General features: G+C 43.0%; 1 protein-coding gene across 6 annotated transcripts in view; it reads right to left on the reverse strand.

Moving 5' to 3' along the window:
• Nucleotides 1–14,070, reverse strand: part of Erich1 (glutamate rich 1) — a 99,631-nt gene that overhangs the window by 68,578 nt on the left and 16,983 nt on the right. For all 6 annotated transcript variants that reach the window (XM_060381428.1, XM_060381425.1, XM_060381424.1 and 3 more), the window contains exon 3: nt 8,234–8,368. In XM_060381428.1, coding sequence (XP_060237411.1) covers nt 8,234–8,368 — 135 coding nt within the window. The remainder of the gene's footprint in view (nt 1–8,233; nt 8,369–14,070) is intronic.

Raw genomic sequence — 14,070 nt, forward strand, 5'->3', positions numbered from 1 at the left:
CTATGATATTGCCAGGCTGCAATTGGCCCCTCTTCCTGGGAGTAAACAGAACCAACTAATTTATCAGAAATAGCAACTAATCATCAAAGCCCTTCAATACTTTGTACTGGTTCCAGACTCCCATGCTGCATCTTTTGATTTTTGCATGGAGGTCTGACATGAATTGCTGGAGGAAAAAACCAACTGTCCAAAATTTATGACTGTGTACCGCCCTCTCACACAGAGCTACCTTCTTGCCGGGCGCTTAGCAACTGTTTCTCTAGAGAGGACATTTTAGTCCTTGTTTCCTAAGTTTAACACTTCAGCTGCTTAGTATGGACTCCCTCACTGATGTGGACATGCGGTTTAATGGTTCCTCTGAAGAGAACATTTTATGTTTCTATATGGCATGTATCCTACATCAAGAGCCATCAATTTTCCTCTGTGGCATTAAATATTACATTGTTGAGCAAAACTCATGTCTTACACACATGAACATATTTTAAGAGATAATGGTTTAAAATTTTTAAAATTTATTTAAAAAAATACGGCTTTGGATTAGGTCATATATGACATAGCTCTTGGAAGAAGAACATAATTTATTGGGTTGGAGACATGTCAAGCTTGACCCTTCAGGAATAGTTCTCACTCCAAACAAACCATGTATCACTCACCATAATTTGCTCTCTCTACCTAGACTCAAAGTAGTAAAGTGGCTCATTTTGCTCCCCTGCGCATCAGAGTTGCTCCTTGGTAGCCATCATCAAGAAGGCTCTCTTTTCCTCAGACTTTCTAACTCTTCCAATCAGGAAGATTAGTGTGAATTTAAATCAGAACTCTAGCTCTTTGTGATTCTAACTACAAGTCCTTGAGCTATCAATTAGTTAATCCATATCATACAACCAGTGGCTTCTACAACCCAAGAGAACTCGGAGTCCCAACATTCCTTCCCTGCATAGCCAGTGGGTACACGTGCGACAACCACAGGATCAATTAGGCCACCTGTGCAAAGTTTTGAAACAGAAATCTTTTTAAAAATATCCTTTTATGACTCAAACCCTGTGACCTCTGAGTTGAATACCAGCTTATAGCTCATGCTAGTCATGAGTTTCTAAGTCCCAGGAGCCATTGCCGGAGGAGGGCAAGAGCGCCACCTAGTGGAAGTGGCCGAAAAGGCTCCTTGCACGATCATCTGGAGGGGCAAACTCCAGGGTGGCTGCTAGTTCAGGGTCGCGGGTTTTTAATGAACAGCAGTGTTCCTTGCTGAGCTGTGATACCTTAAGAGTAAGAGTTGGCAGGGCACATGAAGACAGCGAGGTTGACACTCCAAGTTCACAGAGTATCGTATTGCCTCCGTGTTTCACAGCACTTCGGAATCTTCAGCTAGCCTCACACGGTGGCCCTGCTCCGGCCGGCACTGTCTATGTTGGTAACAGCTATGTACACTGTCCCGGTGTCTGTAAGTATTTTCCTCCCCCACACCATGACTAATGTATAAGGCTGACAATGTGAGTCAGTGGGCAAGGGTGCTGGCCGTCAAGCCTGACTACCTAAGTTTAAGGCCCAGACCCCACAGAAAAAGAGAGACCCTACTCTACAAAGTTGTCCTCTGACCTCATGTGCACCACGGTAGTGGGTGGGAATGGTGCAAGTCTTTTCAAACTTCAAAGCCCATTCCTAGTGACATACCTTCTCTAACAAGGCCACACCTTGTAATCCTTCCCAAATAGTTCTGGCAACCGGGACCAAGTATTGACATATATGAGCTGGTGGGGGCCATTCTCATTCAAACTACCACATGACATAACCGGGGCTGTCTCCTGTAGCCTCACTCATGGCCACCACGCATCATTTGAGGGCCAAGCAGCAGAGTTAAATGTTCTGCCTCATGTTCGCACACAGTAAGAATGAATCATTTCACACCCTGGTGTATATGGAGTCCAGGGATGTGCACCAGGGCTTTGCAGTACTTGGGGGAAGCTGCTTTTCTATCAGTGAATCAGGAGACATGTTACCCATTGGATGGCCACACAATACCCAGAGTCCTGGCTCGGCTTTCCGCTGATGTAATTTGTAAGCGCAGCCTTTCTGTGCAGATATTGATGGTGTTCTAGAACTTGGTCTGGTTCCACCATCAGGCGGGGCTTGTGTCCTTCTAATTAGATCAGATGGAAGGCATGACCATGATGGTCAGGAATCTTACTCTAGTACCACGTGAGCTTGCTATCCCCACAAATAGCTGTCAGTTTGCTTCGTTCCAAGTGACACATCCTTTGTAACGTGAGGAGAACATTTGAAAGCAGGAAGGGGAAATGAGGGAGGCAGCTGATCAGAATATTTCACTTAACTGGGGAAAAGGAGATTAAAGCGAAGAAAGTGGTGGTTATGACAGATGTGTTGGCAGCCAGCTGAATATACTCCAAACATCACCCAGTGGTATTGTCAATAATGTACATGGAAGACATCAGGCTCCTTGGACAATTGGGGGCTCGGTGCAGAGCTGGAACTGAGATTAGGAAGCATAGTTACAACGCTGTTTCTAAGGAGACGGGGCAAGGCATCAAGGCTTGTTGCTAGCTGTTGCAGAGCTGCATCCTTGGTGCAGCTACTTAAGTGTTTAGCAAATGTAGGACATGAAAAACAAACTGGGCCATCAGTATTCAACAGTGAAAGGTGGATTTCTCAAATATTAACATGACCCAAGGTTCACATTTTCTTACTGGGAGGAGTAGTTAGACCACATGGACCCACAAGGTTTTAAACCACTGCCAGGGAACACAACAAAATCTACAAAAGAGGCATGGAGAGATACTTCAGTTTGGAAGCAAGGTGCATTTTACCAGAGTGAAATATGATGCTTGTATTGTTTCTGTCTTAAAGAAAAGACACTGGGTTGGCTCCCAGTGACAGCTTCAATCTAAAAAACTGCGTTCCATCTCGTAAGGCATCTTGGTACTGGCTCTGCGCTTGAACACGCTTGAACACACTCATCTGGCTCCTCTAATATCCCAGCGTGTTCACAGACTCTGGTACATGCCTATACTGACTGATGAGCAGATAGTGAGACACAAGTCGCTGTGTCCTGTATCATGAGTGTGAACAGCTCAAGGCTGACAGGGGGTGTGGGGAGAAAATATGACGCGACCGATACTCTAAAATGGAAGGGAAAGGAACAGGTTTCCAAACACTGTGATGATCTTGGAGGAAGAAGCCCGAGTGCAGTGTCAGGTCAGGAGATCAATCTGCCACAACTAGATACAATGTTCCCAGGTCAGCAGATCAACTTGTCACAAACAGATACAATGTCCCCGTCAGGAGACCAATCTGCTACAATTAGGTACAATTGGTGAGGAGACCAACCCGCCACAATTAAATAGTGTCCCATGCAGAGTTGGTCACACAATTTCTTGGAGTAACATACTAACATAGATGTTCTGGGTCCAGATAATTTACCAGGCTTTCAACAGGCCCTCCCCTAACTGTTCAGAGTCTCATGTCTTCTGGCTGCCACTGGGTCAGATACTGGGTGTGTTTATCCAGAGACTTAGAAAGACACTGGCCACTCTAGGGAGGGGCAGCAGTGGCTCTGGGGATTCCCCTTCCACAGGGATCTCTGCCTCCAGAGCAGTCTCTCCTGACTGCCTGCCCACCCATGGCAGCTGCTGAGGAATCAAGGTGCCACCCAATCCCTCCCCGTCACCTCATGCATGGACTCTGCAGACTGGCAATCCACTCTTCTCAGCAAGGACGGTGCTGGCTGGCGCACCATTCAGGATCCTGGAGGAGGGCATGCCGGGATACTGGTCATTTCTGTGTCTTCCAGCCCACACAGGGACCAGCTTTCAGGCTGCAGGGAGGCGTGCCAGTCTCTAGTCAGCTCCCTTCTCTTGTGTGTTGCCCCTAGATGACATTTTAAATCCCCCGAATCCTGTAACTGGTTCTGCCATGCAACTGTGATCAGTATATGCTGAGGATAAACATTACTTATGACCCCAGACACCCCAAAGTAATTTTGCTGTCACTGCAATAGATCATCTAACTTCACAGAGGGCAGCATCCTACAGATGTGCCAACAGTGAACAAAAGAATCCACACACTAAAGAATTTCTAGGGAAATTTTGCCAAAAAGGAAAGGGCCCTCTTGGTGGAGTTTATAGAGGGGTGTTCTGTTTGCAACTGCCCGGAGGATGACTGGCCTTGGGAATCAACGTATACTATGAATATACAAGGATAGGAATGGAGCCCTGTGGACAGGAGGGGTCTTTCCTTACATAGGACTGTATTTTATTTTAACCCCCATAGATGGGGTGGGCATCGTTATACTGCTAAAGATTACAAGTTGGCTTTACAAATCTCCCTTCCCCCACATTCCTGTCACTCCCATTTGCTCCTAAATAGCCACAAGCCACAGCCTGCATTTGTTACATCCAGAGATTGACCCAAAGTAATGAAACAAATAGGACATAAAGTGAGATGGATGACTCTGTGTGGATGACTCTGTCCCACACAGAGCCTGTCTTCTAAGCACATCCCCATCCTCATTGCAAACACACACACAAACTTAGAACAAAACAATGGATTCAGTTAAGTACTGAATTCCCACTACTCATAAGGTACGAGGCCACACATTGGGGACAAGGGATAAAGCACATAGCCACTGCTCAGTGGGCTCAGGGTTGACAGATCTGAAGATGATGTAACAGACTCCATGCTGTTTGCTGTGGCCCAGCGGAAGAACTCAGTTAGTGTCCTAGGGGCACAACATGAGAAACATAAGGATTCTAGACACAGCTGTAAACAGCAGACTTGCTGCTATGTTGGGTGGGGGTGGGGGTGCTGCTGAGCAGTTGGTCTGAGCTACCGCTGAGTGCAAACTTATGGGAAGCAGTTGTCAAGGAACCGGAACACAGTGGCAGTCAATGATGGGTCTCATCTTCAGCTCTCTAGAAGTTACTGTAGGTCCTACTACATCAAAATCAAAGACAATGACTGAAATGCTCCTGTGAGCAGTGAGGGCAACCCAACCCTCCTTTCCTACCTTCCATCCTCAGGCTTTCTTTATCTAAATTTATGACCGCCCCCACTTCTCTTGGATGTCTCTATGCCTTATGATCTATGATCTATGCCTATGATCTATGGAGGTTACAAAAAGGAGCTGTGGGCTCTGGGCTCTGCATCTACTAGCAGGGTCTCCCCCTGACTCCTGGAAGCCCTCAAGTTCCAGGGAAGGGGAGCAAGTCTGGCGACTCCATCCATGCCTGGAATCCTCACACTTCTCGTTGTGGCTGTAGGACACTAACTGAGTTCCTCGGCTGGGTTGCAGCAAACAACACTTACTCCATTGCCCCATCTCTAGGCCTGTCAACCCTGTGCTCTGGTAAGCTTGGGCTTTATCCTTTGTCTGGATGCATAGCCCACCACCTTATGAATACTGGAGATTCCGTACTTACTGAACCCATTAGTCTTTGGGTACAGGATTTGCTCAATCTCACCCCAGCCTAGTACAATGCAGGCCAGGACTCCTAATGTTCTTGCTTTTTGGAAAACAGACACAGTCAACGTGAGTAAACAGTAGGGGTTCTTTCTTTTTTTCTTTTCTGAATCTTTACTTTTTTTTTTTTAAGATTTATTTATTTATTATTTATACAACATTCTGCCTGTGCCAGGCACCAGATCTCACTATAGATGGTTATGAGCCACTATGTGGTTGCTGGGAACTGAACTCATGACCATTGGAAGAACAGCCAGTCCTCTCAACCTCTGAGCCATCTCTCCAGCCCCAGTAGGGGTTCTTATATTTCTTCCAACCCCATCATTTCAAATGTCCTTAAATGATCATTTATGGAATTTATAATAAAAAACATACTTAAATAAATTGATAGAAAAAAATAAAAACATTTGGGTATAAGTTATAAGCATTTAAAGTTCAGATTATCAACGTCCTGGCTGAATTAGGCCCATGAGTTGTTCAAAGACATCTGGAGAAACTGGAGTGATGTTTTTAATTCATGTTGACTTGTGTGTGAGGCAGGCAGCAGCAACAGGCTAGTCTCTGGGAGATCCCCTGTGAGCAGGGCCAGGTGTCAAGACAGAAGTGGTTTTTAGGTTAATGAAGTGGAGGCCCCATCAGAGAACTGGCAGACAGCTGGGCATGTTAACACAGCCCTACAATCCTAGCTACTGTGGGATGTGAGGAGAAAGGACTATGAGTTTGACAACAGCCTGGGTAAAAAAGCAAGACAGAAGAAGAACAAAGAAGAAGAAGAAGAAAAAGAAGAACAAGAAGGAAGAAAGAAGAAGAAGAAGAAGAAGAAGAAGAAGAAGAAGAAGAAGAAGACACTTTCCATCTACAGCAAAGGTGACATATTTACTTCACAGGAGCTATAAAGCAGAGAAGAAAATGAATCGTAGAAACACTTGGACTAACAACCAACTAAAAATGTAACTTGTAATAACTATTAAAAGCTTCAGGAATAATACCATTGATGCTAATTTCATTGCAATTTCAGTGGAATGAATTCTAATGCCTAGATTTCAGGACTCAATTTGGTTCTATTTTCTCTAGGCTACAACAGTTCTCAGGAGCCTGTCTGCAGGAGGTGGCAATAGCTATAGGCCACAGGAAGAGGGTAACTACTTAAGGGCCCAGGGACACTCAATCACACAGAAAAACCTTTGTAAAAAGACATATTTGCCAACTTGGCACCAACATGTTTCTAATTCCTAAAAGAATTTCACCCTAGCCACAGCCCCAACTATTAGCTCAGGAAGGATGAATTGCGTGTTCGTAGCAAAGTGAGGCTTTCTTAATTAGCACTTCTTGCACTAGGCTTCCCACAGGAGCCCCAGCAGTGGAGCCAACTGAATACAACAGGCTGAGAGTAAATAACTGTGCAATAGCAACTACAGACAGCAGCACAGGAAAGAAAGAACACTGATTACATAACAGCAGCACTCGAGAACCAAATGCCTATAAAAACACAAATGAGAGTTAACTGTACTCAACCTCACAAAAATGACAGCAAACTTTATACAGGGACACAGGAGGGTTAAGTGCACGGAGGGAGAGAGCTAACTGTATGCAATGATATGTGAATGAGGGTTAAATGTACACGATGGCACGTGAGAGCCGTCTACACAGCAGCAGGAGAATGAGGGCCAAGTCCAGGCCATGTGTGTGAGTGAGTGTCAAACGGGTATAAAATCCCAGAAGAGTCAACTGCAAACAACAGCACCTGGGTCAACTACATAGGACAAAAGAACTACATGGAGGCATGTAAGTGAATGAACCAAATACAGGGATGCATGAATGAGAACCAACTGCACATCACAGCACGTGAATAACCCAACACACATGTTCACGATGACATGTTCACCAAAGTAATCAGTTTCCATAAGCACCTAAGTAAATACTTACCTGACAATTGGTATTTCAAAAGTGTCAACAGGCTTGAAACAGTGACTATATGATTTCTAAGTTATTCCAACTCTGGTTTTATTGTTTCTGATTTTTTAATTAGGAAACCAGAAAGATCAATGTGTTAGAAAAACTAAAACACAATTTCTTGATACTCATATTAACTAAGATTTAGAGTACAGACTTTCTTAATCTATACTTGAAAAGAATCATCCTGGGGCAGAGGATCTTTATTTAAAGATTATAAGTTCCTCTTTAAAAAGTCTTAAATTGAATATTCAAAGGGAAAAAACCAACCATTTCAATCTTAAGATAAAAACATAACATTTGGAAGCACTAACACTTCTACCTCAATAATGCTCTGTGTGGGTATTGGAATACTGTCTTTCAATACAATATTCAAAAATGAACACAATTGTAATAGACTAATTTTTTCTCAAAAGAGATACAAAATATGTTCATTCTTTGATTTTGTAATTTTTAGAAAAATTGAAAAGCTTAGTTTTTTAAAACATGGCAAAAGTCCTACTAAAGTAAGACAAATATCAGCATTGTGATGCATTTGATTCCAAATCATTCATTCATTAACAAATGCTCATAATCCTATCCAAGCTCTAACTTTCCCTGTCCTAAGTTCTCTTCTGTTTTTTCAAGTTTGTAATCATTTTTACTGGCTGTGAATATAGCCCACTATATAATTTATTATACAATATTATTCTTACACATACCCATCAAAATTTAAGTTTAGAAGCTAACTTACAAGACTGAAAAATGATGTTATATTAGAAAATAATGATGCGAACAACACTCAATTTTCCTCCTGCCCATACTTTTTACCTTCTGTGTCACCACCACTGGAAGCATTTTCGGGACTGGCACAGCTGGTCTGTTCTTGCAAACAAGGGATATACCCTTGAGGAGGCAAACTCACCGTGTAGACCCGGCGCTCAGCCTGAATCTTAATGTCACCATCTGTAAAGAGGGGCCAAGCATGCTCTAGTAAATATTACATAGTGAAAGCAGACAGTTATTTGCCCTGATCACATTAGCATTGTTTCTCCAATAAAATTCAGTGAAGACAAGAAATCAAGTAACTCAATAAAACCAAGTCATTGTCATAAACATTGAATTTAAAAAGCCAAGTATTTTGTTAGGAAAGCAAGTCGGCCATATGACCAGTCATGACAAGTGAACCATCTACACTTTCTTAAATTCACATTAAGTTTGTCAGAATGTAAACACATGAGTTTTTGTAAGATGATATAAAATATAACTAACTCATGAATATGAAACAAAATATAAACAAACAGTGCATATAATATACTTTATTATCATAATGTAACGAAAATCTTCCAATATTTTTGTACCCAGTTCCTCCTGAATTGTCTTCACGTGAGTACCATGTACAGAGAATGTGGATACATTCTCCTCACACTTATAACACATGCCCACAAACCTATAGACACAACCATGTATAAACACAGACATGGACATCCTCTCAGACCAACATGTACGCACAGATACTCTAAGTTTTGTGACTTAGAGTATCATGCACATACACAGACACAGAAACACATATTATATACATAATATTCTTCTAACATCATTCAACACAAAATTTACATGGATTCTATGTATTATATGAGGATTTGAATTAAGTATAATATTAGAAAATAATGCAACACAGTGTATAGGACTTTCACCGGCATACTCTTTTAATAGCACAAAATATTATATGGTATATTATACATGGACAAACTGTAATTTATCTTTCAATTACTCCCCTAAACTCTGCATGTGGGAGGCAGCTCGGAGTGGTCACTGTTATGAATGGTGGCTATGGCCATCTGCATTAGTCACTTTCTTCATTTCCATAATCAAGTGCCTGACAAGTATCTGAAGCAAAGAAATATTGACTTTGGCTCACAGATAAAAGCTTTAGTCCATAATGGCTGGAGAGGCACAGAGCAGGAAAGTGAGGCTACTTGTGCACATTTCCAGGAGCAAGAAGAACAAACAGGATAGGAAAAGAAACCAGGCTACATGCTTCAAGGCCTGGGTTCCAGAGAGCTCCTTCCTCTATCTAGCCCCGCTTCTCAAAGTGTCCACAGTGTCCCAAAACAGTGCCATCATATAAGGATGCAGTATGCAAACAAATGAACCTACCTGCATTCTACACAGTTCCACCCTTGCTGTGGAATTAGAAATGGAACTGCTGATCTGAGAAGCTGAACCTTGTGCTGGGTTTTATATATATATAAACCAGATGAAGGCTCTCTTCTCCTTCAATAGTTCCTGTCAATCTTCTTCATTTTTGGATTCTTGTTTATACTATATTAGATTCTTGTGAACATGGCAAACACAAGCAGATTTTCCCATTAGTCTTCCACAAGATAACTAGCATTTGATTTTAAACAACTAACATTTTATTTTAAACCAACAATGATCAAGACTGAAAAAAATAACACAGTGAAGATGTGCTCTTATTTGTTTTTTGTTCTGTTTTGTTTCAAGACAGGGTTTCTCTGCATAGCTCTGGCTGTCCTGGACTCACTCTGTAGACCAGGCTAGCCTCGAACTCACAGAGATCCACCTGCCTCTGCCTCACAGAGTGCTGGGATTACAGGAGTGCACCACCATGCCTGGCTCGAAGATGTCTTTTATGATATTTAAATGCAAAACCCATGAAACCTTTTCAAATCCCTCTGCCATCAATGTATTTTACTCTCTGGAGGCTAAGTATTCAGAATGTTGCCAGAATTTTGGTTCTTCTGTTAATTTGATTCACACAGTTGATTAATTACTACGCCATTCCCTGCTAGAATCCAGGGCAGATGGAGATATGCTTCTATGTATACTAATCCTATCGTGTAACATCAACATTTGATCATTTTTCACAGAGTATTTTTGGAAGCTTTTAACCACTAACTCTTTCTTAATAAGAAAGTGAAACAGAACTTGGAAATACCATTGTTCACTTGATCACTGACATGGATCTGGGAAGTACCTGGGAGTGAAGCACGAGTGACTTCACAACGAAAAATAACGACACACCCAAGAACAGATTTTGGAAGTGGAATGTGCCAAGGAGACAGTCTTCCTCTGGTTGGAAACCACATGCTGACTCCACAGACAGGCTTTTAAGCTTCAAATGACATCACAGCCACAGCTGGGATGTCCAGGAAAGGTGGGAAACCATGACCCTGGGCCCCAGTTTGCTCACCTGTAAGTAAAAGTAACCAGATCACCTATAATGTTCGGACCTAAGTTTCTATATTCTTTTGTTTAGAATACAGTTTGGTGTGATGACGTTTGTTCTTTCAAGAGGCAGGTGTCAGACCTTTTGTGCAGATGTAGGCAAGGACGAGATGAGTTCTACTTTATGGTAAGGCTGGAAGCCATTTGTTTCTGCAGTCCACCCTCTACCCGCAGTGCAGATGTGTTGTATCTACCAGGACAGCTCCCTGGACTGTCGATCTCCCCAGGAGAGGAGGGAAGACACAAGAAGGCAGGTACAGTCTGTCTTCATTAAGGGAAGCCATCAGCTCCATGTCTCTAGCAATAAACACAGGAGGTCTGGGAATCCCCCTCCCCCCCCTGGACAAAGGAGTGTGCTCTGAGCAGCTCTGTTCATTTGTGGGATACTGCCGGGAAGGCTGATTTAACCCGTCATCCTCACTTAAAGCCACACCTACTTGTTGTGGTTAATTTAAGAGTCTGATAATGTTTATTATTAGCTTCTAAAATTATTACAGCTGTATTATCTAACCCACTGTAACAATCAATAAAAGGCACCTGATGGATTTTAGAATTGCCTTATTTCACCAGGGGCATAGCCGATATTACCTCCTAAGCTACCTTTACCCCCCCCAGCCCCCACCCCACACCATCTGCTCTAATAATTTCTGTCTGGGCTACCTCCCATCCACAATGCCATAAATACTTATTTTCTCTTCTGGGCCACTTTCCTCTATCCACACCGATCCGGCCCTGTGCTTCTCTCCATGCTAACCCATCTGGTTCGCTGCTTCCTTCCTCCTCTGGTACCTTACCTCTCTCCTTTTCCCGTGACCCTCTGCTCCCAAAGCTCATGAACCTTCGCCACATCGATCTGTGGCCCTGCCCAGGTATAGGCTTTTCATTGGTCAAACAGGAATAATTTCTTAGGCCAGGTTTTCATGAGAAGGACAGGTATATGTGAAAATGTACTCCTCTGGGTGGCAAGCAGACCTTGGGGGCCAGTAATTAGCATACACAGCACCAGACCGACCCTCAACACCCACTGCTCCTGCCCCTTCACCATCCCACCCACTTTTCCTTTTCTTCCCAGCTGTGGCTTAGTAGACCTTCTCTTTTGTGTCCGCCCACAGAGCATGACTGCTTTGAATCTCCTCTCTTCTGGCATCTGGCAAACCACAGTACTGGTGACTAGAGAGCCCTCACCTCCTTGGAGCAACAGCAGCTAATGCTTAATCAGAAATGCTCAAAAGACACCTGGACACAGACTGAGCACACATCCAGGCATCACGCAGGCCCAGGCATCATGCAGACCCAGACATCATGCTGTCTTTGGTGCTGCTGAAAACACTGTTGCCCTTCTCTCTCTGTAGTGACCTCTGCTTTTGCTTCATGATGAAAATAAATCAAGAAGTTCCACAAGCATTTATCAGCCGCAGTAACCATAACTAAAATTCTACAAGATACTCTACCCTTCCGTCTGCCCCTGGCTATGGCCTGCTCCACCCAAAGTTACTGGCCTTTTCCTTTTTCCCTATGAGATTTGCTATTGCAGCTACAGGGGCTTACATACCTGTGAAACATAAAAAAAAAATCTCCTTATTATACTCAATACATTATTATACATCAAATAATACCTGCTCATGATCTAGGCTGAGTTTTGTTTTTGCTGAGACGTACAGGGTGCCCTTGATAGGTATGTGATTGGAAAAGTGCCCAAGTACGGTAGGTGTGAAAATATCCTCACTTGTTCCCTTCTACAAGATGTTATTCTACAGTTACAGCATAAGTATTACAATGGCACAGTTCAGGGGGCTGCACAGAAGCCTGATAAGCTTCACTCCTGCTCTGCTCTAGCCTCTTGGCTCCTTTCTTGGGAAGCAATGAGTGTTGCTATAAGCTGTGGATTTCTTCAAGGTTATTGGTGAATATGCAAACAGAAAGACACACTACCCCTGTCTTATTCTCTGTAGTGAGTTCTATGGCAAACTTATTCTCTCCTGCCTTTCTACCTGATAACTCATCTTGGTTTTTATTCTAGAGGAGTACCTAGGGCCTTGCATTCCTTCTGAAGAAAGCATAACCTCCCAGGGAACAAATGTTCCACAAATCATTTAATCAACCCCTTCCCATATCCCAGGGCTGGTGAGACGGCTTAGCAGGTAAAAGTGTTTGCCAAACCTGAAAACTTGAGGTCAATCCCAGAACACAGACTTCTGTAAACTGTCTTCTAACCTCTACAAGTACACTATAGTACAGGCACACAAACGCTTTGCCCCAGTGGTGAAAGTTTAGACTTCTAATCTCTCCTTACTCTGAGCAATGCCATAAATAATAACTTGGAGTGTTCCAATCTTCGTACACATGTTGGTTTACAAGGAGACTGGTTAGAGGTAGCACTTCTGGGCCCACATGGTGTACTTGGAGCTGACCACATCCTCTGCCTTTAGATGGGACAGCCAGGCTTGCACTCCTTACAAAGGACACGGGCCAACAACTCCATTGCAACAGGGTAGATGCTGGCAGCTGGCATTGTTTTTCGAGTTTATCATTTGTTTTCTGACTTCCCACATTGCGATGCTGGCATGTATACTTTTGACTCTTATGAAATATAAGGAATAAATTGTATGACCCTGGGCCATATATGTAACTTATAGGGAAACAATTCTCCGACGTTGTCTTGAGCACTTCCATATTTTCATGTCCACTTTAAAATTCTGTATCATACTGGAATTTAGTCGGTTTTTTCATCAGCTATGCAAGTTTCTCAAAAAAAAACGAGAGAGAAAAAAACCACAATCCATCATTAGCCCCACGGTGCCCTATAGAGAGGTCCAGGAGAACATGCTGCTCTGTTACAAATGACACACACCATGCGAGTGCCCATCACCTCAGTGCCACCCCAGGCAGCCAAGGAAAAAGGAAACACAATTTTAAATTTAAACCAAATAAAGTTGCACCTTAGATGTCCGAATGTAGACAAAGGCCTCCGTTGGTAATTAACTGTCCCAAACAAAGGCCAAGGGTGTCGCCTGACTGGCAAGGGTCTCACCTGACCTCAGTGATCTGTCTTGCCTATACTTTCATCTTGTATGTTTATACTACTCTCCCTTTTTATGCTGTACACCATGTTCTTCAGAACTGTAACGTTTGCACAGTGGCTTTTCACTTGAAAATGGTCCTCACAATGTCCCACCACTGTAGAATCTGCTCATGGACCTCAGCACATGTTACATTTCAAATGCTCCTCTGTGGCTGCTTCCTGCATTATGCTACTTCTTCAATTTCCTCTTTGCAGAAACTATGGAAATATTAGTAGCTAACCATACTCTGGACACAGTTTTATTGCATTAAAACATACTTTCCATTACTTATTTGCAGGTTTCATCATGTCCCCCAGCAGAGTGTGAGTTTAAACTTGGCAAAATCTGTCTGTT

This window comes from Meriones unguiculatus, chromosome 4 (genome assembly GCF_030254825.1).
Source record: "Meriones unguiculatus strain TT.TT164.6M chromosome 4, Bangor_MerUng_6.1, whole genome shotgun sequence".
NCBI classification, from domain to species: Eukaryota; Metazoa; Chordata; class Mammalia; order Rodentia; family Muridae; genus Meriones; species Meriones unguiculatus.